The 20,789-nt window shown below is 49.4% G+C and overlaps 2 protein-coding genes, 1 long non-coding RNA gene and 3 other non-coding genes across 7 annotated transcripts in view; 1 reads left to right on the forward strand and 5 right to left on the reverse strand.

The window, feature by feature from the left end:
* LOC112549990 overlaps positions 1-727 on the reverse strand; it is an 11,583-nt gene extending 10,856 nt beyond the window's left edge. Inside the window, exon 1 of the long non-coding RNA XR_003093652.1 lies at positions 360-727. This is a non-coding gene — a long non-coding RNA (uncharacterized LOC112549990). The remainder of the gene's footprint in view (positions 1-359) is intronic.
* SERPINH1 (serpin family H member 1) overlaps positions 1-8,573 on the forward strand; it is an 8,829-nt gene extending 256 nt beyond the window's left edge. For both annotated transcript variants that reach the window (XM_025202034.1, XM_025202035.1), the window contains exons 2-6: positions 734-777; positions 2,732-3,345; positions 3,911-4,009; positions 4,529-4,761; positions 5,938-8,573. In XM_025202034.1, the coding sequence (XP_025057819.1) occupies positions 770-777; positions 2,732-3,345; positions 3,911-4,009; positions 4,529-4,761; positions 5,938-6,240 (1,257 nt within the window). In that variant the 5' untranslated portion in view covers positions 734-769 and the 3' untranslated portion in view covers positions 6,241-8,573. The remainder of the gene's footprint in view (positions 1-733; positions 778-2,731; positions 3,346-3,910; positions 4,010-4,528; positions 4,762-5,937) is intronic.
* Positions 8,574-10,947: 2,374 nt separating this feature from the next.
* Positions 10,948-20,585, reverse strand: RPS3 (ribosomal protein S3). Its single transcript, XM_006021969.3, has 7 exons — positions 20,447-20,585; positions 18,988-19,118; positions 17,841-17,934; positions 16,254-16,348; positions 15,254-15,441; positions 12,982-13,177; positions 10,948-11,026 (listed from the first exon to the last, which is right to left on the reverse strand). The coding sequence occupies exons 1-6, from the start codon at positions 20,474-20,476 to the stop codon at positions 12,984-12,986; spliced, it is 732 nt and encodes a 243-aa protein (XP_006022031.1). The 5' UTR covers positions 20,477-20,585; the 3' UTR covers positions 10,948-11,026; positions 12,982-12,983.
* LOC112549994 lies at positions 11,645-11,786 on the reverse strand. The gene has a single exon (XR_003093656.1). It is a non-coding gene; the product is annotated as a small nucleolar RNA SNORD15 (small nucleolar RNA).
* On the reverse strand, positions 13,568-13,714 carry LOC112549998. The gene has a single exon (XR_003093658.1). It is a non-coding gene; the product is annotated as a small nucleolar RNA SNORD15 (small nucleolar RNA).
* Positions 15,829-15,976, reverse strand: LOC112549997. The gene has a single exon (XR_003093657.1). It is a non-coding gene; the product is annotated as a small nucleolar RNA SNORD15 (small nucleolar RNA).
* Positions 20,586-20,789: the final 204 nt, after the last annotated feature.

Genomic DNA, 20,789 nt, shown 5'->3' on the forward strand with positions numbered 1-20,789 from the left:
GTGGTGTGTTTTTGTTTGTGTGTGGGGGGGGTGGGGGGTGGCTGGTGTGTGTCTGTCCATTTTGGGGGGCTGGCGTGTGTCTGTCCCCCGGTTCCCAAGGAGGGGGCACAGGAGGATGCCCGGTGCGGGGTGGGTCCCCTCCTGCCCCCTGCCAGGGAGGGTGGACGCGGGAACAGGCTGCCCCTCGGTCCACCCTGGCCCCTCTCTCCCTGCTGAGGGTCTGCATGAGCCGCCTGCCCCTGCTCCCTCCGTCCCTGGGAGCCCGGGGGACCGCAGAGTGCAGGGAGGGACGGGGCATGCGCTGGCAGCGCTTCGAATGCTAACCCGGCCAGAGCAACTCTACTAACACGGCCGCTTACTTCTCTGTGCATCCGCCCTGCTCTTCCTGCAGCTCCCGAAACCTTCTCGTCTAGGGCACGGAGGCTGTGAGACCCCAGCGGGGTCCGTGGGATGCAATGCTGGGGTGACTGGGATGCCACGCTGGCATCCGACTCTCCCGGCATGCCCCTCGCCGCAGGGCTGAGGCCTGGGGATGGGTGGGAGAGCTCCCCGGAGAAGCAAAGAGCAGCGATTTAATTGCAGTGTTGGCCCACGGGTTGCCGTCTCGCTAATTAAAGGGCGTCGCAGGCTGCGCCAGGTTGTGGTGGGGGCTCCCGCTGGTCCCCAGCTCGTGGCCCTGCCCGATTTGTCGCCCGTCTCGAGAGAACTACTTCACGTGTCTCTTTTCTTTCAGAATGAAAAAGGCAAACGTTGACCTCACTATGAAACAATGCCAAGGTATCTTTAGAGCAAAACCAAACCAGACCACAAACCATTTGAAACCGCTGTCTCTGCATAATCCCAGGCATGCCTCCATAGTGGGGAAAGGGTCGAACGAGCGGCTGTGTATTTATAGATCCAGCCTTTCCTTCAGATGGCCAGGGCGAAAGCAATCACTCTTCATTTTCAGTCTCTCCAGTTTCGAAGGGTCTTAAGTTAAAAAATGAACCCTCCGTCCAAGTAATTCCCACCCTCTGGGAGATGGGTTTGCCGTGGAGTCTGCTTGCTTGCGGCTACATGCTTAACTGCTTCCTTTTGTGTCTGTAACTCCCTGGGCTGCTTCCCCCTCTGTGAATACTTTAACCTCCAAGCTGCTATTCCAGCTGCTTCCTGCCTCTGCATGCACGAAACCAAATGTGAAGTCAGCCCCAGCCCTGGTCGAGGAGGGAGACACGACAGAGGAATGTAGCCGAGCCACTTCCCCTGGCACCGATGCCCGAGGAACTCCGCCTTGGGTCTTTGGCCACCATAAAGACATCGTACCAAAAAAAAGAAAAAAATCCCCAACCCATTAATGGGGTGTGTAGGGCTGGAATTTAAATCCCTAATTACTTAGCAGGAAGTAGCTTTGTTGAAGGACTTTGAGTTGTCAGTTCTAGCAGCAAAGCAAAATACCAGCAGCGTTCAGGGCTATGCTTTGCTACAAATATTTTGCAGATTGGCGGCGCTAGCAAAGCCCTCTAGACCAGTGGGTCTCAACCTTTTTTGTACCAGCACCCATCTGCAAGTATCAATCGGTCTCAGCCCAATGCCCCTCAGTCCTGCCCTGCTGCCCCCAGCCCCTCAGTGTGGGGTGGGTTACGTGGGGCGTGAGGGGCCCCAAGCAGGCTGGGGCTCTGCCAGGTTGCAAGGGAAAAGCCACGGTTTCCCATGTTTTTCTCCGTTTTTGTTTGTGACCCTTTCCTATATTCTTGCAACCCACTTTTGGGCCACAACCCACCAGTTGAGAAACACTGCTGTAGCGGGCACGGGTCTCATAGCTTCGCAAGGAACCGAACAGAGCTCCCAAACGAGAGGAGCCGGACCGACGAAACCCGTCGGTTTATAAATTGCAGCAGAAGTGACACGCGTGCAGCCAAGGGGGTTGCTGGTGTGGCTGCATGTGTATGGCGTCCCCTTCCCCACCCCCACGCTGGACCTGGCCGTGCTGGCAAAACCGTGTAGCGTGGCTCCGCCTGCAAGCAATCTCTGAAAGGATGCTGTGAGCGCCCTCGCCCGCTCAAACATGGTCCATCTCGACAGATTACTGGGAGCTCAAGAGCTCCATCTAGCTGGCAGAAGCAGACAGGTTTTCAGCCACCCTCGTCCTCCACAGTCCTCGCCGCGGCAGAGATGCACGGCTGCAGTTTGTGGTGCTCTGTCTAAAACTTGTGGTCGCAGGCCCACCCGGCAGCAATGCTGTTGCATGACTGCTGGATGGTCCAACAGCCTTTCGACCGCTCCTAAGCCGATGTGAACCTCTCCGAGTTGGAAAGGTCGCTGCTTTACCCCCGGGAGCTCTGAGCAAGTCACTTCAAGAGGCCAAAAGCAAAGTAGCCTTGTTATATATTAGTTAGAAATCACGCTCTTACGCTCGCCGTAGAGGCCCTGCATTGCAGATTGCAGTCTGAACTCAGGCATCAGCTACCTGTTTGCCAGCTGCGTGGTGTAATTTATCTCTGCAGACAATCCCATGCACAACTTCAGAGGGCGCAGGTCGGTGTTTGCAAAGCAGGGAGGCTGGGCTCGTGCCCAGTTTGGAGACTGGTCCCACATTTAAGGTGCCGAGTTGCAAGCCATGAAGACGAAGACAGCGTGCCATCATTCGAGTCTAAGAATAGGGTTAAGCGGAAGAGCTGGAGCTTAGACTAGGCTCAAGTTTGCTTAGGAAGTGGTGGGTTGTCCTAAGTCACAACTCTCTGTTGCCCTGCAGGTTCCCCGCGGTGCCAGTCCCTACTGAAACCATGTGGGCCATCCAGTTGTTGGCCGTGGGTGTCCTCGTGGCCGCAGTGCCTTCGGAAGACAAGAAGTTGAGCGATAAGGCCAACGCCTTAGCGGATCGCAGTGCTGCCCTGGCCTTCAACCTCTACCACACGATGGCCAAAGACAAGAACATGGAGAACATCCTGGTGTCTCCTGTGGTGGTGGCCTCTTCCTTAGGCCTGGTGTCTCTTGGTGGCAAGGCTGCCACAGCCTCCCAAGCCAAGGCCTTCCTCAGCGCCGACAAATTGAACGACGACTACGTGCACAGCGGGCTGTCCGAGCTTCTGAACGAGGTCAGCAACAGCACGGCCCGCAACGTGACCTGGAAGATTGGGAACCGCCTGTACGGCCCCAGCTCCATCAGCTTCGCTGACGACTTTGTGAAGAACAGCAAGAAGCATTACAACTACGAGCACTCGAAGATCAACTTCCGGGACAAGAGGAGTGCCCTGAAGTCCATCAATGAGTGGGCCTCCCAGACCACCAACGGGAAGCTCCCTGAGGTCACCAAGGATGTGGAGAAGACTGATGGAGCCCTGATTGTCAATGCCATGTTCTTCAAGCGTAAGTCAAGTGCCCAGGGGTCCCTCGGTTCTTGAGACAAGTGATCATGATCGAGCTAGCTAGGCATGATGTTTGCTCGAGCCCACAATATACTTCAACTTCTCAAGGTAGTCAACAAGCGACTCTGAGGGCTTGGTTCAGCCCGCGGGTGGGTGGAATTGCACTAGGATAAAGGAGACGAGCGTGTAGCTCAAAATTCAATAGAATACAAAAGGACTTTATGTACCGGGGTCTTTCCTCCCGAGTGAAATGCCCCGGTGTAGAACAAAGGAGCCATTGTGGGATAGCAGCAGCAACATGGAAGAGAGCCTGACCTTTAGGAGGGGGGAAGTAAATTGCTTTCTCCAGCTTATAGTCCCGGTCTAGCCTCTGCTCAAGTTTTAAAAGCAATAGCAAAAATGGCACTTCTTGTAAAGCAAAAGCATCTTCAAGTGCACGGTCCCAGAGGATGCCACATGTGACATAGCCAGATCCGGGGCTTGTCAGCAGTGGGTTCGTTGAGCTGTTGGACTTAGGGTTGTGCGCTCCTATTCTGTAATCGCTGATCTTTCTCCTGCTTCCTTAGCTCACTGGGACGAGAGGTTCCATCACACGATGGTGGACAACCGTGGCTTCATGGTGACCCGTTCCTTCACCGTGGGTGTTCCCATGATGCACCGCACAGGTAAGTTTTTTGAGCTTCCCCCCAAGATCCCCATTGCTTTTTTTTGCTCTTGATTAAAACACATTCGTGGAAGCAGATGTAGATACGGACGCTTGTCCATTAGGAACAGATGCCATAACCATCAGAAAGGGCTATCACTCAAGTAACCCTGGTTGCATGAGGCCAAATGGATAGAAAGTTTGCAGATGGTCTTTCACCGGGGGAAAAGGGACAGTGAAAGTGTGCCTGAGCCTAGGGGGCCCATCCTGCCTAAAGCATGCCAGCATCCACAGCGAGTGTCGCGCAAGCAAGAGGTGTGCATTGCCCCCCGCTACGTCTGATGCAGCAGGTGCCTGCTGACAGCTGGGGAAACTGGGAACTGTCTTCAGCACAGATTTAGAGCAAGCCTCAAGCTTGCTTCTCTGGAGTCATGGCAGGGGGGCTCAACCACTGGGCCGTTGCACCATTGGCATGAGAAACTTTAGGCGGCTTTGCTTGTTTCCCGCGTCTCATTGTCCCACCTGGGTTTCTCTTCTGAAGGTCTCTACAACTACTTCGATGACGAAACTGAGAAGCTTCAGATTGTAGAGATGCCGCTTGCTCACAAGCTCTCCAGCATGATCTTCATCATGCCAAACCACGTAGAGCCTCTGGAGAGAGTTGAGAAGTTGCTGACCAGAGAGCAGCTGAAAACGTGGATCAGCAAGCTGAAGAAGAGATCAGTGGCCATTTCCCTGCCAAAAGTCAGCCTGGAAGTTAGCCACGATCTTCAGGTAAGCTGTCTCCTGGAGCCAAAAAACTAGCCTGGTTGTTTAGGATGGTTCCTGGGACTTTCCTCTGTGCTTTGATTTGTGATGACAGGCCATGATGTGCTTATGGGATCATAGGAAAGGAGTCTCACATAGTCATCTAGCCCAGACTCCTGCTCAAAGTGGGATCGTCCCTGACTCCATCTTACCCAAGTGTCTATCCAACCTGCTCTTGGAAACTTCCAAGCATGGAGACCCCACAGCTTCTGGAGACAGCCTGTTTCCATGATTGACCACCCTCAGAGTCAGAAAGTTCCTTCTAATCTTAAGCCGAAATTTCCTCTGCTGCAGTTGGAGGCCATTGAGGCCACGTTACGTGCAAGGAGAGGCGCCTGCCAGTCTGAGTTGATGCTTGCAAGGTTATAAGAGGCTAGCACGGTGAGGAAGGAAACCTTTGATTGCTTCCTTGGGTGCTTCCCCAGCTGTTTCCCAAATAGACATCTCTTAGGATGGTAGGCTTCATGGCAGGACAGCTGTCATGGACGTGCTTGGAACGTGCAGCCCTAAGCAGAGCCACGCTGAGTCTTTAGCTGGTCTCCAAATGAGGAGTTCCCTGCTCTAACTACTTAGGAGTTAAGACAATCACAAAGCTGGGGGTTTTTACAAGCAAGCTTGCTTGGTATAAGGGATCTATTTTATTAATTACATACAAGAGTAATTCAGTAGGACCACGATTTAGTACTTCTGTTCAAGCTGCTGCCCATATCTATAAGCAGGGCTCTGAGGCTGCACATGGTATCAGCTCATTCACAAAACTCTTCCTCCAACTCCTCCACTCATTGCAGGATCCAAGTTATATTTGCCCACACTGGAGCCACACCATGCTGTTACCACCACCTTGGATTCATAGATTCATAGAAGAAGGGTCGGAGGAGACCTGAGCAGATTATCTAGTCCCCCAGCCCTGGGCAGGGCTTTTATGACTAAGTTTAAGCTCAAATGACCCCAGCTAGGTAGCTATCAAGCCTCCTTTTAAAGACCCCTAAGGATCCAGAGTGCTCGCTGCATTTGACGTGAGCCACTCTGTATTTCTGCTGGTGGAGCGGAGGGCAGACTTTGGCTTCCCAAATCGATGATGAGATGACTGCATAAAGTCAGCCTCTTCCATTAGCTCTAACTCAACTCTTTCTTTGATCACAGAAACACTTGGCTGACCTTGGCTTGACCGAAGCCATTGACAAAAACAAGGCCGACTTGTCTAAGATTTCTGGCAAAAAAGATCTCTACCTGTCTAACGTCTTCCATGCTGCTGCCCTCGAGTGGGACACAGAGGGGAACCCCTTTGATGCCGACATCTACGGCCGAGAAGAAATGAGGAACCCCAAACTCTTCTATGCCGACCATCCCTTCATCTTTTTGATTAAGGACAACAAAACTAACTCCATCCTCTTTATTGGCAGGCTGGTGAGGCCCAAAGGGGACAAAATGCGGGATGAGTTGTAGTCGGGAATTTCAGGGTCACTTTTTCTTGTTTTAAATGGGGAAGTGTTATTCCATATCCTTTACGAACTGATGGGTGCTATTTGGACCAGAGTGCATTTTGATGGTAAATCCAACATACACTTTACCTCACCCAGAGTAACCCACCAAAAAAAATTAAAATACAAGGGCCACCTCATGGGAGGAGAAAGGGGAAATTCTCAAAAGGAAGAGGGGCAGGAGGAATACATTTCCTGGGGCTTGACTCTCAATCAAGGCTGTGTTGGCTGAGATTTTAGGCTGTTGCCAGGGTTGCCTTCCCTGTAGTACATCAAGTCCTTACACTAAGTGCCGTGACAGTCTCCCAAGAAGCATACCATTCATCGGGGCTACTATAAAGGTGCCGCCCAACCCACTTCCATGTCCATCACTTGCCTGTTTGCTGTAGACACAGGGAACATAGCTCCGTCCGTTTTGCCCTCCCAACTTACTTTGTTCTTTAAAGGTATATTATGCCCACTGACACAGGTGTCAGCGTTACTGTTTCCTTGCACAGGAAGCCGCTGGCTCTATGTGGAAGTCGGCGCCTTTATCGGTCAGCTCAAACCTCACCTATATTTTCGCTCGATGTAGAAAAGGAGAGGATCCCGTGCACTCCAGGGAGAGTCACGGATACAGTCCTGATGGTAGAGTAGAAAGGGACCCTGTGTAGCTAGTGTAAGTGCCTTCTCCCTTTTATGATGGGGAACAAGCTTCTACACATAATGGTCCAGGGAAGCAGATGCTGCAAGTCTGTGGGCCACATGCTTGCAACTTCAGCAGAGCTCAGCCCTGCTCTGAATCGTGCAGGACTTTCTGCTTCCCCTACCCCCCCTTATAAGAGCAGAACAAACCAAAAACACATCATCTCCTCATCTGTGGGATCGGCTTCAATTCAGCATCACAGCAAGCACTTGATGGAAAATGAATCCTACTTCTGAACAGTGTCTCAGCAAAGAGGCCCAGAGCCGAATAGAGAAAATACCCTTTTCATTCTTTTTGGATCAGGGCAAAGGCTTTCCAGCAGGGCACACGTGGAGAAGGTTGTTTCTCAACTAGCTGCGTGGCTCCCCAGAAGGTGACAGGCTCTAGGGCAATCCAGCTGACACTTTTCAGCAGCAGGAGACCCACAATTATTTAACACCGAACCAACGAGAGTTTTTTTCCATTGGTGTTTTTTTTTTGTTTGTTTGTCAGGGTGCAGATGGGGCAAGACATAGTTTACAGGGCAAAGGGTCTCTTACTAGGCAGCCGGGCTTGTCACTTAAGAGTCCAAACAGATGTCAATGGAAAGACGCCTGCTGGGAGCGGCAGTGGGCCTTTCATTGCCATATTTTTAAATATGCAGATTGAGACTTCCCCCATAAGCTGGATTCCCATTGACCCCTTTCTAAAAAGGATATCCCCAGGCTCTTGCTCTTTATTGGCTGACCTGGACAAGAAGAGCTATACGTTTTCATAATTACATCTGAGAAACACCAGTGTGCTTCTCAGCAAGCGTCACAACTAACTCCAGTGGACGGTTGATGAGGACATTGAAGCACGTGTGCAGTTCTCACGTGCCTAGCCAAGTTGTAGAGCTAGTCATACTTGAGATCGTTAAAAGCGGCAGGCTCCTTGCTTGATTTGATATTGATGCTCAGCATCATCCACCTGCTAAGATGACACAACTGGCTCCACGAAGAGTTCCTCTCGTTCACGTTCCTTCCTAGTCCATTCCACTTTCACAGTCCTATGCACAGGCCAAATACTGCAATGGTTGGGTTTCAGCACTACAGAGGAACATTTCCGTTAACTTATTAAAAACCGGTGCAATTCTTTCCTATTGGTCTTATTCCTAAGATACAGATATATGATTTGGGCCAAAATTAGACTCGACCTAGTCGCTCTTAGGTAGCTAAGAGTTACAAAATCACTGTAAAGCTTGTGTGCCCAGAACTACATACAGGTCAGCCTGAAGGGCATTGCTGTTCTTCACTCCTCCATAGGCGAGTTCTGAAAAAACAAAAAAAAAAAAAAAAAGAGAGAAAATCTTGGGTATATGGGGAAGGTCTTGGGGTATAACCAGAAGGCACAGGAAAGACAATATGCAGTGTATATGCTCAGACAATACTCCAGGGAATCTGCACTGAAACCCACGTGCTATTGCACATCCTGTAGGATGGGGTGGGTGGGAGCGGGTGAAAACACTGTGGGAGATTGTAAATGATTTGCATCATGTGGATGCAAGCGTCTGATTGCCTTTTTTTCTGCTGAATTCTTGTACCACGTAACTATGACAGTTGTATAATTTTGCAATAAATCTTTTTTTCAATGAATCATGTTCCTTCTGAAACAGTTCATGATTAAGGAGGGATTTCCATTGCGTCGGGGCAGAACACATGGGACTTTAGCACCTACCTGGGAGAAGGGACAACACGCAGCAACACCAGTCATGGGTGGTAGTGTCAGGCTTGAGGTCAATGGGAGTTGTGGCATCCCTGCACATTGGCACAGCCAAACACTCGCACAACTTGCCTGAAGCGTTGCAGAGCCAGGGGTAGATCCCCCAAATCCTGACACGTCCTCCTCTGTTGAAGCTACTAGCTAAACCTCTTGCCATAGACAGGTATGCAGTTGTCTGCAAGCTCCTAACTCAAAACCATTGCAAATTAAAGCCACTTTGGGGATTGCCCCCGTTCCTGGGCCCTGTGCCAATGTATGCAACTTTACAAGCAATGTATTTTTATTTCTAAAAGTTTCCCTTTGCCCTCCTGCTGTGTAAATGGCCCAAAGGAACATGGGGAACGGATTCAGTCGCATTCCCCTTTAACCACTGGACCACGCATCAGACACTAGAGCAGTGGGGCACCAGCCTTTTTAGCAGGTACGCCATAAATTATCCCTACAACCAAGTGCTACCCTGACAATTCACTGTGCACCACATGCAGGCTGTCCTTCACACCTGTACTGCAGGTTGGCCACCCCAAGATGATCTGGGCAGGATACATCTTAAACACAGCTCTTGTGTAAGTGGATACAGCTGGTCCTGCTCGGCAAAGAGGTACTGCAAGGAAGAACCTGAACAACAGGAAAGTTCAGAGGGAAAGGAGCAGCATAAAGGAGACTGGAGGAAAAAATGCGGGTTTGTTCCCCTTGCAACAGATGGCACAATTGAAATTTTATTTATTTTTGTAAAAATGTGTGCGTCTTTCTATATAAGATTGTATACATCTACACTCCTAGTATCACTCCACAAAAGAAAACCTTCACCCGTTACAAAAACCACACCTGCACAAAGGCCTGCTGGCCACCTGAACTCGTTACAATATCCACATTGCATGCTACACACACAAGCAACTCCTGGTCTCACAGACCAAGCTGACCCTTCCCTTTCGTCCCCACCTCGCTTATGGGGTCACATACTCAGTTCACCTGTCCTCTATTATCGCTGTGGCTCCAGCTCCCACCAGAGGACCCACAGCTGCTGTCGCTATCCTCAGTTCCACTTGTCTCTTCCTCTTCCTTGCTGTCATTGTCCCCTTCTCTGCTCAGGGGGAAATGGAAACAAAATTTAAAAAAATAAAATTAGAAAAAATGACTGTCCCAGGCAGCAGCTCGGCTGGGCAGGATGTGGCAGAGGTCCTGCATAGTTATGGGGGTGCAGAATGCAGAGCAGGGTGGTATAGGAGGAGCTGGGGTTCAAATTATGGAGGGGGACAGCAGCAGTGGAGTCCTATGCTCGCCCTCATGTGCCTGATGGTGCAAAGAGGGGCAAGCAGCACCTTACCAAATTTCTGTACTTCTTGAGCAGGCATTTTCTGTGTAAGGCAGTGAAGAAGTTTACCTTGTTTTTTTTTCTCTGCGCATTAAACGTGCTTGCTGGAAGTGATTTCTGGTTTCCAGTGTTTCAAGCTGCCTGCAGCTTGAGCCTAGCATGACTTTGACATAGTCTGCCTGATTTGTGAAATGGGGAGAGGTCCCTGGAGTATGGCAGGTGTTTATGCAAATCAGGGATGGGGAGGTAAGCAGCGTGGAGGTGAGGGCAAGGGCAGAGACAGCACATCATTTGTTCATCAAAAAAAAAAAAAAATATGGCTTTCCAAACTGCAACCAGGGCCCCCAAGGACTGATAAGGCAACTAATTTGACGTGAAACAAACAAACAAAAAATCCTGCAACCTCCCTCCCTACCACACTTCTATGTGAAGGCAGAAGGTAAACTCCACCAAATGCCTCCCTTCATACCATGCTTTCCCACAGCCCTGACTCCCCAGGCCCAATGGGAAGCAGCAGCAGGGTTTATCTCTCTCCCTAGCACGAGCAGGCCCTTCCTTTCCTTTAATTTTTACTAGATTCCCTTCCTCTGCACCCTGAATGCTTTCATGAAGGGAGGCAGGTGCTTCAGGACTAAAATTATAAATTAAGACAGCTGCTGTAAGACAAGTGTCACCAAGAGATGTGAACTCCCGTTTTGGGTCTCATGAATGTCAGCCCTTATTACCAGCTAGTGGCTTTGGCTCTCTATTCAGAGTCAGAGCGCATCACTAGGTTGGCCCATTTCTGCTTAATTCAGACTTCTGACCAGACAACTCCAAGGAGGTGTGGTACAAAAACAAAACCCAGGGCTGGAAAACACTCAACAAGGAGTAATTCCCACATAGAACTCGAAAGCAGAACTTCTCCAGCCTGCACAAAGAGATGAGTCTCCACATAAAGATGGTCTTTTATCATTTTATTAAGAGACTTCCACTGGTTGTAGTCGCGCTTCTCATTCCAGGTGCTGACAAACCCTACAAGCAATAACAAGAAAGGGTTTTATTACAGTAGCGAACTTACTTAATAACCACAGTAACCCAAGATAATCCTGCCTGTTTGAAACTAGCTACAAACCAGGCTAAAGAGTGCTAGTCAGAAGGCACGACAGTGCTAGTTAACCCTATTTAACAGATGGGTCAGAGGCCCAGAGGGATGGAGTGATTTGCCCATGGTCACGCAGGACTTGAAGGTCAGAAAAGACTTGGAAGGTTTCTCAAATGCTAGGCTAATAAGGCCCATCCTTTATCACCACCTGAAAAGTGAAACCAACATAAGGTCTTTCCTCCCTGCACTGTCAGCCAGTGGGAAGGTGTCAAATTGCATCTTAATCCATTCAGTTCATTTTAAAACTAGAAGAATCCAGAATACAGTGCTGCTAAACGTCAAACACACACGTTCAGATGCTTCCTACACAGGGAGCTGGGCCTGTATCTATTAACAGGCAAGTTACTCCAAACATCTGGGACATAAAAAGACAGACAAAGGGAGTGCTGGGATAACAGTAAGGCTCTCCAGGCGCCACAACTCAGCACGTACTGTCACCAGACTCGACCGCCCTACTTGCACACCGGGCTACTAAGAGACCTAATAACCCTTCTCAGACAAATGCCTCTGAGTCATCAGCAGAGGACTCAGACTCAAAGTCCAGACATCCGTGATACAGAACATAACATGGATAAGGACAATGGGCCGAAGATCTCTCTTTTCAGACTCGTCATCTCATCCTCACTGAAGGGCTGGAACGACCCGATTCAGACCACAGCAGTGCCAGGGAAACACCCAGCTCTCCACACACCAGTCCAACATGTTTCTTATCCATTGTCTTTACTTCCCGTTCCAGCACATGCTTAGGGCCATGCCTTAACTACTTTTGCCGGCTGCCTCTTAAAAACAGAAGAGAAATACAAAATGAAACGCAGCTCCTTGCTCCTCAAGGCAAGAGATGCTATCTAAACAGGCCAGCCATGGTGCTTTTATAATGACACGTATTTCTCTACTAATTTATGCTCAGATTAAGTCACAAACTACCAACACTGCTTATTTCCAAAGTAACAAAGCAGTTAACTTTACTTCAGCCTAGAGAAAATGTTCAGTGGCCAATATAAAATTCTCTGAGTGAAGACTGGGAGCTCTGACTGAAGCACTCAGAGCCAAACATCCTTTACTGTTGATACGACCAATAAACTTTATCACTATATTTGTTTTTTCCCTGTGTCAATTGTGGACCTATGCACAACATTTTTATAGATTCGTGATCTGATTTATCACTATACTTGTACTTGATTATGTTAATTCTAGGAGTAAGAATAATGTTTGGTCCATTATTATTAGATTATTATATTATGCCCTAATGGTTGGCCCCATTTTATTATTATATTTGCATTTCTGTTACTTTTGCTTAAAATTTATATTACGGTTGTATGTCTGTTATGCTGTTTTAGGGAACATGGCTTTTAGCCAGAATCTTTAAATCATCTGACTCCGAATTAAACTGAGAGCTCGGATAATTCATCCAATTCTTTCTTCCCAATCTCTGTCGTTTTATGCCTCAGTGCAGGGCTGTCCAACGTCTAGGCATGCATGGCCAAAGGTCCTATGGGCTGCACCAGGGGAAGCCATGGGTTCCTGGGAACCTCCCGCTTCCCCAAATGCTCCCAGGCCAGGCTGACCTTCAGCTGCACCAGCCACAGCCTCTGAGACCAAGGCAGGCAGCGAAATACTGAGGGGAAGAGAGCATGGAGACTCCAGCTGCAGTCAAAACTGATGGGGCAAGTCATGACCAGGCAGGAGCCTGGGGGCTACAACTTAACCCCTCATGGGCCACCAGCTGGGCAACCCTGCCTCAAAGCAGTTTTTTCCTAACATGGGCCATAAACGTTTCCATTGTATATCACGTTAATTCTTGGCATTTCAGAATAAAGTCACTTACCCCTAGGCTGTGGGAACTGGCTGAGGCATAGCTGGCTGTTCTGGTTTGCTACCTTTCTGCTCTGAGATGGGTGTGGTGGGCAAGATCTCTTCTTTGGGCTCCACAATGCTGACGTGGTCTGGCAGGGGCTTCTTGGGGCCAATTTTCCCACTTGGGTCCCAAGGCAGCATGATCTTTACTTTGATACCCAGCACACCTGGAAAACAGTTCAGGAAAGAAACAGGAGGTCAGTGGCAGGTGTATGGCCTCCTGCAATAGGCCCCAACTGCTAACACTGCTTGTTCAGTGGAAGTTTCCAACTTTCTAGTGAATATTTAAGAAACAGGCTGGTAAAATACATCCCATAAGATAGCATCTAAATTATGGCCCATTAGTCAAACTGTGCTCTAGGTCTTAATCAGCATTAACATTGTGTCCTGCTGTATTTACTCTCTTTCATTCAGTATCTTCACTCTGTTTAGTCATTGCCAACGGCATCCTTTCATGCCCCACACTGAAACAACATGAAAAAATAACCAAATTAAAACTCCACCTCCCACACCGAGAGCACTTGGCTGGACAACTAAAAGAAGCTGCTTTCTGCATCCCTTCTCAGACAAATGCCTCTAAATCATTCAATGAACAGGACAACCTGCAAAGGCGTCCCAAGCACCGCACCGCAGAACGCGGCACGGAACAAGCGATGCTTGGACAGGAGTGTCCTTTCTGACTCGTCATCGTATCATCACTGAAGGGATATCAGTCCGCTTTTACAGAGCTCCTGGCAGGCCAACGGCTCTACAGGGGTAGAGATGACTAATTCTATTTGTAAGGGCAAGTTTTTCCCCTCCTTTCACCATAAAGAGGGCAGAGGTAGTTTTGTCTGCCGTTTTTTCTCTAGTTCGTGACAGACTAGAGATTAGGTGAGAGTGCCCAGCTATTTTCTTCTTTTTTTAATAAAGTAAACTCAATATAGGATCTTCCCCCAACATTACCAGGTATGCAACTTAAGTAAAAACAAGACATTTCAAAACACTGCCCAAAATTCCTCTTCCTTCCAGTAACTGAAACTAATTCCATTACCTCTTCCGTCATCTAAAGTGCACTTTCAATGTGTTTGCTCAGACTTCTTTTGTGATTCTGAGAAAATGCCAGATGCTGCAAAACATTGGGTCACTGCATGGAAACATTACAACTAGAGGTGCACCGATACAGCGATCTGATATTGGATTGGCACCAATATAAAGAAAATTGGCTGTACTGGAAATTGGCCTGATGCAGCTGATAATTTGGCTGATAAATGCCATTGAGCGTGTACAGCTGCAGCTCTTTTGGAAAGGGGCTGGGCTGTGCTTGGGACAGGCAGTGACAGCGCTGGGAAGGGGGCAAATTGGGGAAGCACTGATCTGCCCCTCTGCACCCCTTTCACCACAACACCAGCTGCACGCAGCTGTATCAGAAATCAGATTGGCACCAGCCAACATGCCTCCTTAAAAAAAATTGGCTATTGGTATCACCCCCAAAATCTCTATCAGTGCACCTGTATTTGCAATGTTCCAGGAAAAGTGCGAACAGAATTCAAATTTTGAAGCGAAAAATCCCTTTTAGATCTTATAAACTTCAAAGAACAGTAAAAGGGCGTTCTGCACTCCTATTTCCTGCCTGACTAGCCCTATCGAGAAACCCCCATGGATGAAGAATCCACAACCTGGGCGCTTCACACTTTCTGTTGCAGTAAGGAGAAAACTGTCCTACCCAATCTCTCAAGGGTGAGGAGCGTAAAGCAAGAAGCACTTGGAAGATTTGCTTTTTCCACGCACTAAGCACTGGAAAATTTAAAATGCAGTTGTTTAAACACCCAAGGTGACAAAGCAGGCATCTCTGTTGCAGGAAAGCAGACAAAAATGCAAGTGGGTCACAACATCACTAGGGGCCTCACTCTTGATTCTGGTGATACAGTAAAGACTGATCCTGTCAGCTGAAAGGAGCCTGTGCTTTGATTTCCCCATTAATTTTTACAGTACAAGCACACACCATGGTCTATATGACATAAGATACAAGTGACTAAGAACCCTGACCTTTAAACTATCAAGGGGTCAAGCACAATGAAGAGCATACGCTCAAGAGGCTAGCAGCAGTTTCTGCTTTGCAGAACAGGTAACGTGCTAAGATCGTAGAAGCAGCTAATTCCCCCGTTCAACCAGAGGAATGGGCAAGCAGCAGTTAAGACTTTTCTGGCTCTGAAGCACTATTATAGGAAGCTGCAGAGGGGATACAAACTCCAAGTACTCACCCTGCCTGAGAAGGACATGGCGCACGGCTGTATCGACGTAGTAGTTTACAGGGTCTCCACTGTGGATCATCAGGCCATCCACAAATTTCATGGACTTGGCTCGCTGGCCTCTGAGTTTGCCAGACACAACCACCTCGCAACCCTTGGCACCACTCTCCATGATGAAGCGGAGGACACCATAGCAGGCTCTTCAAGGAAAGGAAATATTCAGTAGGTTATACAGACTCTCGCCTACCGTTAATGCATGCAATACCACAACTGTGGAATTTGCCACCAACTGCTGTGTTGACAAAGTCATATTTGGAAATAAAGCTCATTCTGCCCTTTGAGAAAGCCTTCCAGATAAGCCAAGGCTGATCAACACACTGCAGTCTGTCCAAAGCCTTCTCTACACCAGACAGGCTGCTGGAAATTTTGCAATGAAGTGGCTAATGTTGCTACCCTAGTTTGAGAGCCCGCAGCGTCTTGCACTTCAGCTGCAAGTGTCCCACATGAACAGGGCCAGGCCCAAAGGGCTGTGGGAAATAGAAGCAGCAGTACAAATACCTCTCAAATGGAAAACATGCCTGCCTCTCCCTTCTCAGACAAATGCCTCTAAATCATCCATGGAAGAGGACACTCCTACTAAGGAATCCAAACACAGCATCACAGAACGCGACACTGAGCAGGCTGCCCTTAGTAGGGGAGATCCTTTTCTGACTCGTCATCGTATCATCACTGAAGGGACATAAGAAACAGACCTCCGGGTGTCTGAGACCAATGCTCCATTCTTTGGAATTTACCTTCAACCTCATTTCTTACCAAGAGGGTCTAATTAGAAGCATTATATTTGGGCTGACACCACAAAGATGAAGTTTATCCTCATCCAGGCAGCCCATTAGAGACCAACTTTAGGAATAAAAGATGGTGTTTGGGATTTTCCTCAACACTACATTCCTAGCCCCGTGTCACTTGTCTACCCTACTACATCCGTGGAATATGCATCATACATCTTACTTACCGGCGCACTGCTAAGCCTCCCAAAAGTTTGTAGCGCAGTGACTCTGCTTGGGCAATAGCGCACAGGCCTCTCGTGGCCACCTTCTCAGCATAGAGCTGCAAAACAGAACAAGGTGCTCAGAAAATGGGGCTGCAACCATTGACAGCTGATGTTGTCCTGCATACAAGCTACCAGAGCTCCATATCAACCTCTGTACTCCTCTCCATAACACCCAGTTAGTTCCTGATACTTACACATCTGCAGGATCTTTACCCATACACACTGCACTGAGGCTTTGAAGGGCTTTGCTACTTGTCTTCTACTCCTTGCTTTGAGGCATCCTAGCATCATCTGATGGCCCATCAAGACATGCCTAGTGCAGTCCAGGAGGTGCTTCCTACCCAAGCATGCCTAGAGCATCCGGCAGCCTTGAAGATGTAATCTTTCCAATGTGTCCAAGTTCAGACTACATTGGTGATGTCATCTTCCAAGGGGGCCTGGAATGCCTGGCAGCGCTTGCAGAACCAACCTGCAGACATTGCCCGCATGCTGCGATGACTGAAAACTTAATTTAAAAAATCACGGTCAAAATATGAAGTTGCAAGCAGACTTATTTAGGTAATGCATACAGTGAGCCTCAACCGTGGAGCCATACACTTGTCCTAAGGTAGCCTCTTTAATATCTCTAAGCTGTTAAGACTTGTGCAGTGTGGAAAATGGACTTAAGAGATCCCACCAGCTGGCTGTCAATCCAGTCCAGCACCACCTGCCATACTCAGTACCAGATGCTTCAGAGGACGGTCCAAAGAACAATGAAGGGGATGGTCGTTGGCAATGCATAGCAGGTGCACACGCACCCACTAGAAGCGCCAGCCACGAAACTGGAAGTGCACTCCCAGTTTTGCCACTGGCTTGGTGATCAGTCACTGGAGACCTCTCCATCAGCGATCTGGTGCCCCCCCCGTCCCCGGGGAGGCACCAGTTGGCCATGGGGACAATCATGGGCTAATCCTACTGACCAGGGAAGCTTTCAAAGCTCCATAAAAGCTGGATAACTGATGCTCAAGCATTTTAATCCTGGCTAAGTGTAACACTGGATGTTTCTTATTTGTGTAGTACCTATTTATTTAGAATTCAATGAGCTTCAGACCCCTAAAGTACTAGTGTGGCCAAGGCATAGCATTTGACTCCTGAACTATAACACAGGAGTTACTTACTCCTGTTAAAGAGCTATAGCAAGAAACCAGCATTGTGTTAGTACTTCAGCCAGGCTGATTTCCATACTCTAGGTCAGGACTGTCTGCTCTACTTTCCCCAGGCAAATGCTCAAGGACACGCCATGGCGGCATGCTTCGAGGCAGAAGGGTTAACAAGTGGTAACGATCACTGTAGCAAATTCGGGAAACAACGCAACATCCGCAACAAGAAGAGCATTCGCTAATCTTTCAGAACTATGACTAATAGTTGTGGCCATCACAATGGGCAAAACATCTGCCAACAGACACCAGCTTTTCAAATGGGTGCCCTTTAAACTGTTATCCAACCCATTTGAATATAAAGCAAAAGCAAGGCCCATTTTCAAGCATCAACAAAACAGAAAAAACTCACCTCAACACTTCCCTCAGGAAAGCCAAACCTCTTTTGCACAACAGCCGTCAGCTCACGGATACGGCGACCTTTTTCACCCAGAACATTCTGAGTTCTGTGAAGAAAAAAGAACAGACATATTATTACAACCTGGATTTGAAACCGAACGTATTGCTTTACAGAACGTAACCTAGATCAAAGCTACCTTCAATGCCTGTCACTTAACTTTCATGAACGTCAACAGAATCCAATACATGAAAACCTTTAATGATCCGATCCAAGTGTTAGTGTTTGCTTTAGTCCAGTTTTAAGTGACCGATCAGAATCAGGTATCTATTATTTTTTGAAAGACAATCCTGCTACTTACTCTCATTTCCAGGAAGGTTTTCCTAATAGCCAATAGTCTTCCCCTAATTTCTTCCCATTATTTCTGTTTGCCGCCTTCCCAGCAGTGATCATCCCTGCACTCCCTTTCTGCTACATGTAGCAGAGTGTTTTTTTAAGGCTCCCTCAGCAGGAGTGGGTGCTGGCTACAGCCAAGGCTGGGGACTCTGGGCATTTATACACATACTTCGTTGTCCTGCAAAAGGCGGAGATTCGCTGCTTCGGAGCAGACTCAATTAATCGAAACTGCTCTGCACACAAACGGAGGCAAACTGTGCCGTGTCACATACAGTTGTGTAAGTGGCAAAATCCACGTCAGCACACAGAAAACGTCGGTGGTGTGCTTTTGAACTACAGCGCCTCCGATGTGTTTTAGTTCAAAAGCGCGCCACCGCTATTTTCTCAGTGCTGATGCGCGTTTCGCCGCTTATACAACTGCAAGCGTCGCAGTGCCGAGGACTTTTCAAAGCACCCAGCACTGCAGTACTTGCACGTGTAAAAATACCCTATGTGACTGGGCCATGCCAATGCTCCTGTTGGGACTAAAACCAGAGGACTGTTCCTGACTAGTCTCGCCTCTCCATTCAGGGTCACACTGATCAGTGTATTTGGGGTCACAAAGGACTTTTACCCCATGGTCAAATTGGTATGGACTGGATGTGAGGGGGTGCCTTAATTTCTTCCTGTAATTTCTTTTTGCCACCTTCCCAAAGAAACGAAATATACAGACAAACATCAAACAACTCTAAACAGCATCAAAGAGCTCAAAGCACGCTTCCCTCACCTGGTAGCCAGGATGATAATTTCAGTCCTGGTTGGAGTCACTCTGACCTCTACTCCGGAGTACCCATCTTCGGCCAGTTCACGAGTCAGAAACTCATTCAGCTCGGCTTTGAAGATACCATCCGCCACGAACTAGAAAAGGAAACAGACCTGGTCAAACTCTGCTCAACAAAACTGGCTGTGTTGTTTTGCTCGTTCTCCTTCCTACCCCCTGCTTTCTGCTACATATGGCAGGGTGTTTTTTAAGCCTTCCTCTGGTTACAACCAAAGCTGGGGATTCCCACTGGGCTCCAGCTGGGACCAGAGCCAGAGGCTCCTGGTTAGAGGGTCTTTCTTGCCCCTCTGCTCAGGATCAGACTGATTGTCAAATTTGGTGTCAGGAAGGAATTTTACCCCGAGGTCGAGCCAGTATAGACTGGGCGGGAAGTGGGTTGCCTTCTCTGAAGTGAGGGCCACAGCCATCTACTTGGGACCCTTGGTCAAACCAGTCCAGACTGGGCAGGAAGAGGGTTGCCTTCTCTGTAGCAAGGGCCACAGCCATCTACCTGGGATCTCTTCAGTGTACGCTAACAACATTTCACAGAAGCAGGGCATCGACCACCACGGCTCCCCTGCTTTCCCTGCCACAAGTTAGGGTGCTAGGTATCAGGGTGGACAGTCTTATGTCGACTTTAGACTGGACAGAGCTGTTTGAACAGGGAGGATCTCGCTTCATGCAGGCGGTCGGACTAGACACGACGTCTGCGCATCTCTGCCAGCCCCCACTTCTCTATGAAATGCTCTCAGTTCAGTAGCCGATTGAGGAGGCCAGCAGGGCCACCCTGGATCACTGCGCTGCTGTTCTCTGCAAACCTTGGGTGGCAATAACCCCAGAAAACATGCCGGTCAGCATAACTTTAGGAGCAGATCACTTCCTTCCAGCACCGGCTTGCACTCGGGCTGCTCCAGAACGAGCGGCTGTATAACCACTATTGAACGACTTCCTAAACAGCGCTGGCCAAACTGGATTTTAAGGTTCAACTATCCTCGAAAGACTCCCAGGCTGGAACGGCACCCGCTGGGCAGTCAATGTGCGCTCGGACCCAGCTGCTCTGCAACCTGCTTGCTGCTGAAGTCACCCAGCTGCAGGCAGGACCCGACCACTTCCCGCCACACTCAGCTCGTGCATGCACCTGGGGAAGGGCTCCCTGGGCTGCACCCAGAGCGCCTGCCCGGGCCCAGGGGGTGCAGCAGAGCCCTGGCCCCGCTGGGGGAGGCAGAGCTGCACCCCGGACACACGTGCAAGCACGCTGTGCCCCACGCGCTGCAGCCCCCCTCCCCCACCTACGTAACCCCCCTGCGTAATCGCCGCCCTGTCCCCGCCACTCCCGACCCCAAACCCTGCCCGGGCCCCCGCCGCGCCCGGCCCCGCCGATATGGCCCCGCCCCGCGAGCCCGGGAACCCGCCCTGCGGCGCCCACCTTGCGCTTTTTGGAGATCTGCACCGCCATCTTGCCGCGCCGGCTGGGAAAAGAAGGGGCCGCAGCTCCAGAGGGGAAATATAAACCCCGTCGCTGCTTCCCATTGAGCGAGAGAGATCACGTGGGCCTTGGGGAGCGGAGGTTGCTGGGAAATGTAGTCTCTCCAGGGCAAGCCCTCAGCCTAGGATGCCAGCCCCGCAGCGTGCCCGTGGTGACGGCGCGCGGGGTGAATTCGTACCCGGGGCTCATCACGTGCAAGGCCCCGCGCGCACACGCAGCTTCACGCGCTTGGTTTGGGTTTAAAGGCTTGGTTCACCCACTGCCATAGAGTAAGTCCTCCCGC

Source organism: Alligator sinensis, unplaced genomic scaffold (assembly GCF_000455745.1).
Source record: "Alligator sinensis unplaced genomic scaffold, ASM45574v1 scaffold1008_1, whole genome shotgun sequence".
NCBI lineage: Eukaryota > Metazoa > Chordata > Crocodylia > Alligatoridae > Alligator > Alligator sinensis.

Excerpts from the sequence above, each read along its gene's own strand:
- RPS3 (XM_006021969.3), bottom strand. The coding sequence starts at position 20,476 with ATGGCGGTGCAGATCTCCAAAAAGCGCAAG. Across the intron at positions 17,935-18,987 it reads ATTATCATCCTGGCTACCAG|AACTCAGAATGTTCTGGGTG; the intron begins GTGAGGGAAGCG and ends TTTTCTTCACAG. Across the intron at positions 13,178-15,253 it reads CCATGTCCTTCTCAGGCAGG|GTGTGCTGGGTATCAAAGTA; the intron begins GTGAGTACTTGG and ends ACTGTTTTCCAG.